This window comes from Rhincodon typus, chromosome 36 (genome assembly GCF_021869965.1).
Source record: "Rhincodon typus isolate 14 chromosome 36, sRhiTyp1.1, whole genome shotgun sequence".
Taxonomy (NCBI): Eukaryota; Metazoa; Chordata; class Chondrichthyes; order Orectolobiformes; family Rhincodontidae; genus Rhincodon; species Rhincodon typus.
In genome coordinates, this window is record NC_063367.1 from 1,243,615 (window position 1) to 1,244,776 (window position 1,162).

Below are 1,162 nucleotides of genomic sequence, written 5' to 3' on the forward strand. Positions count from 1 at the left end.
AACCCGCCCCCTCCCCCTGCCCTCCGCCGACAACCCCCCCACCAAACCCGACCCCTTCCCCTGTCCTCCATCCCCTCTCCTGCACCGCTCGCACATCCTGCACCCCTCCATGCTCTGCACCCCTCTCTCCCTCCTTCCTTCCCTACCTCCTTCCATCCTCCACCCTCTCCCTCCCTACCTTCAGAGTGTAATCCCTCCCTCCTGAGTGAATCTCGAGTTGACCCTCCTCAGCCTCCAGGTCGTAGGTGAAGGAGGCATCGGCGACGTCGATGAAACCGAGCGGGATGGCGTCGCTTGGGCCCTTGAAGTAATACAGGTAGCAGTGGAGGGGCTCGAATACGAACCAGCGGCTCTTGAAGCCTTTGAGCGGCCCCTTCCCAGACAGTTTGTTGAGGTAACCGCACAGCCTGGGCGGCAGCTCCCGGCTCACACTCACCGGACTCGAGGCCGCCAGCTCTGTGAGCTGGCCAGGCAACGAGTCCCCGTGCCGCTCATCAACCTCCTCCCTCATAATCCGAGCAGAGTGAAGTGGTCAGCTCAGTGACCGGGTGAAACGGCGAGGCCACACCGCCCACCTACCCTCCGGCCATGGAGCTGGTGAGCTCCGTCTGACAGCGCCGAACCGGCCGCTGGGAGTTGTAGTCCATGACCTGGTGTTGGCTGTGATGGGGAAAAGACTACAACTCCCGGCGATCCCCACGCTTGCACATGCGTATACCGTGTCAACTACATTTCCCAGAATGCACGACGCCGTAAACCGACCATATGTTTCCCCGGCGGTGATGATCAGTGACCTCTGCTTTCTTTCCAGACACTGCCAGACCTGCTGAGCTTTTCCAGCAACTTTTATTTTTGTTGTGATGATCAGGGCGCCTGCGCATGTAGCCCAAACTGCAACACGTCCATCCTGGGCCTCCTCCAGTGCCACAATGACGCCACCCACAAACTAGAGAAGCAACACCTCATATTCCGCTTTGGGAGCCTACAGCCCGATGGCCTAAACATGGATACAGAGATAGTAGGAACTACAGATGCTGGAGAATCCGAGACAACAAGGTGCAGGGCTGGATGAACACAGCAGGCCAAGCAGCATCATAGGAGCAGAAAGGCTGACGTTCCGGGCCTAGAAAAAAATCTCCCCACCCCACCGGCCTCATCCCAC

The 1,162-nt window shown here is 59.0% G+C and overlaps 1 protein-coding gene across 1 annotated transcript in view; it reads right to left on the reverse strand.

Annotated features, from left to right (window-relative positions):
* The window catches only part of LOC109931476 (TBC1 domain family, member 2B), a 154,202-nt gene extending 153,412 nt beyond the window's left edge, over positions 1-790 (reverse strand). Inside the window, exon 1 of the mRNA XM_048617018.1 lies at positions 179-790. Within this exon, the coding sequence (XP_048472975.1) occupies positions 179-511 (333 nt within the window). The 5' untranslated portion in view covers positions 512-790. The remainder of the gene's footprint in view (positions 1-178) is intronic.
* Positions 791-1,162: the final 372 nt, after the last annotated feature.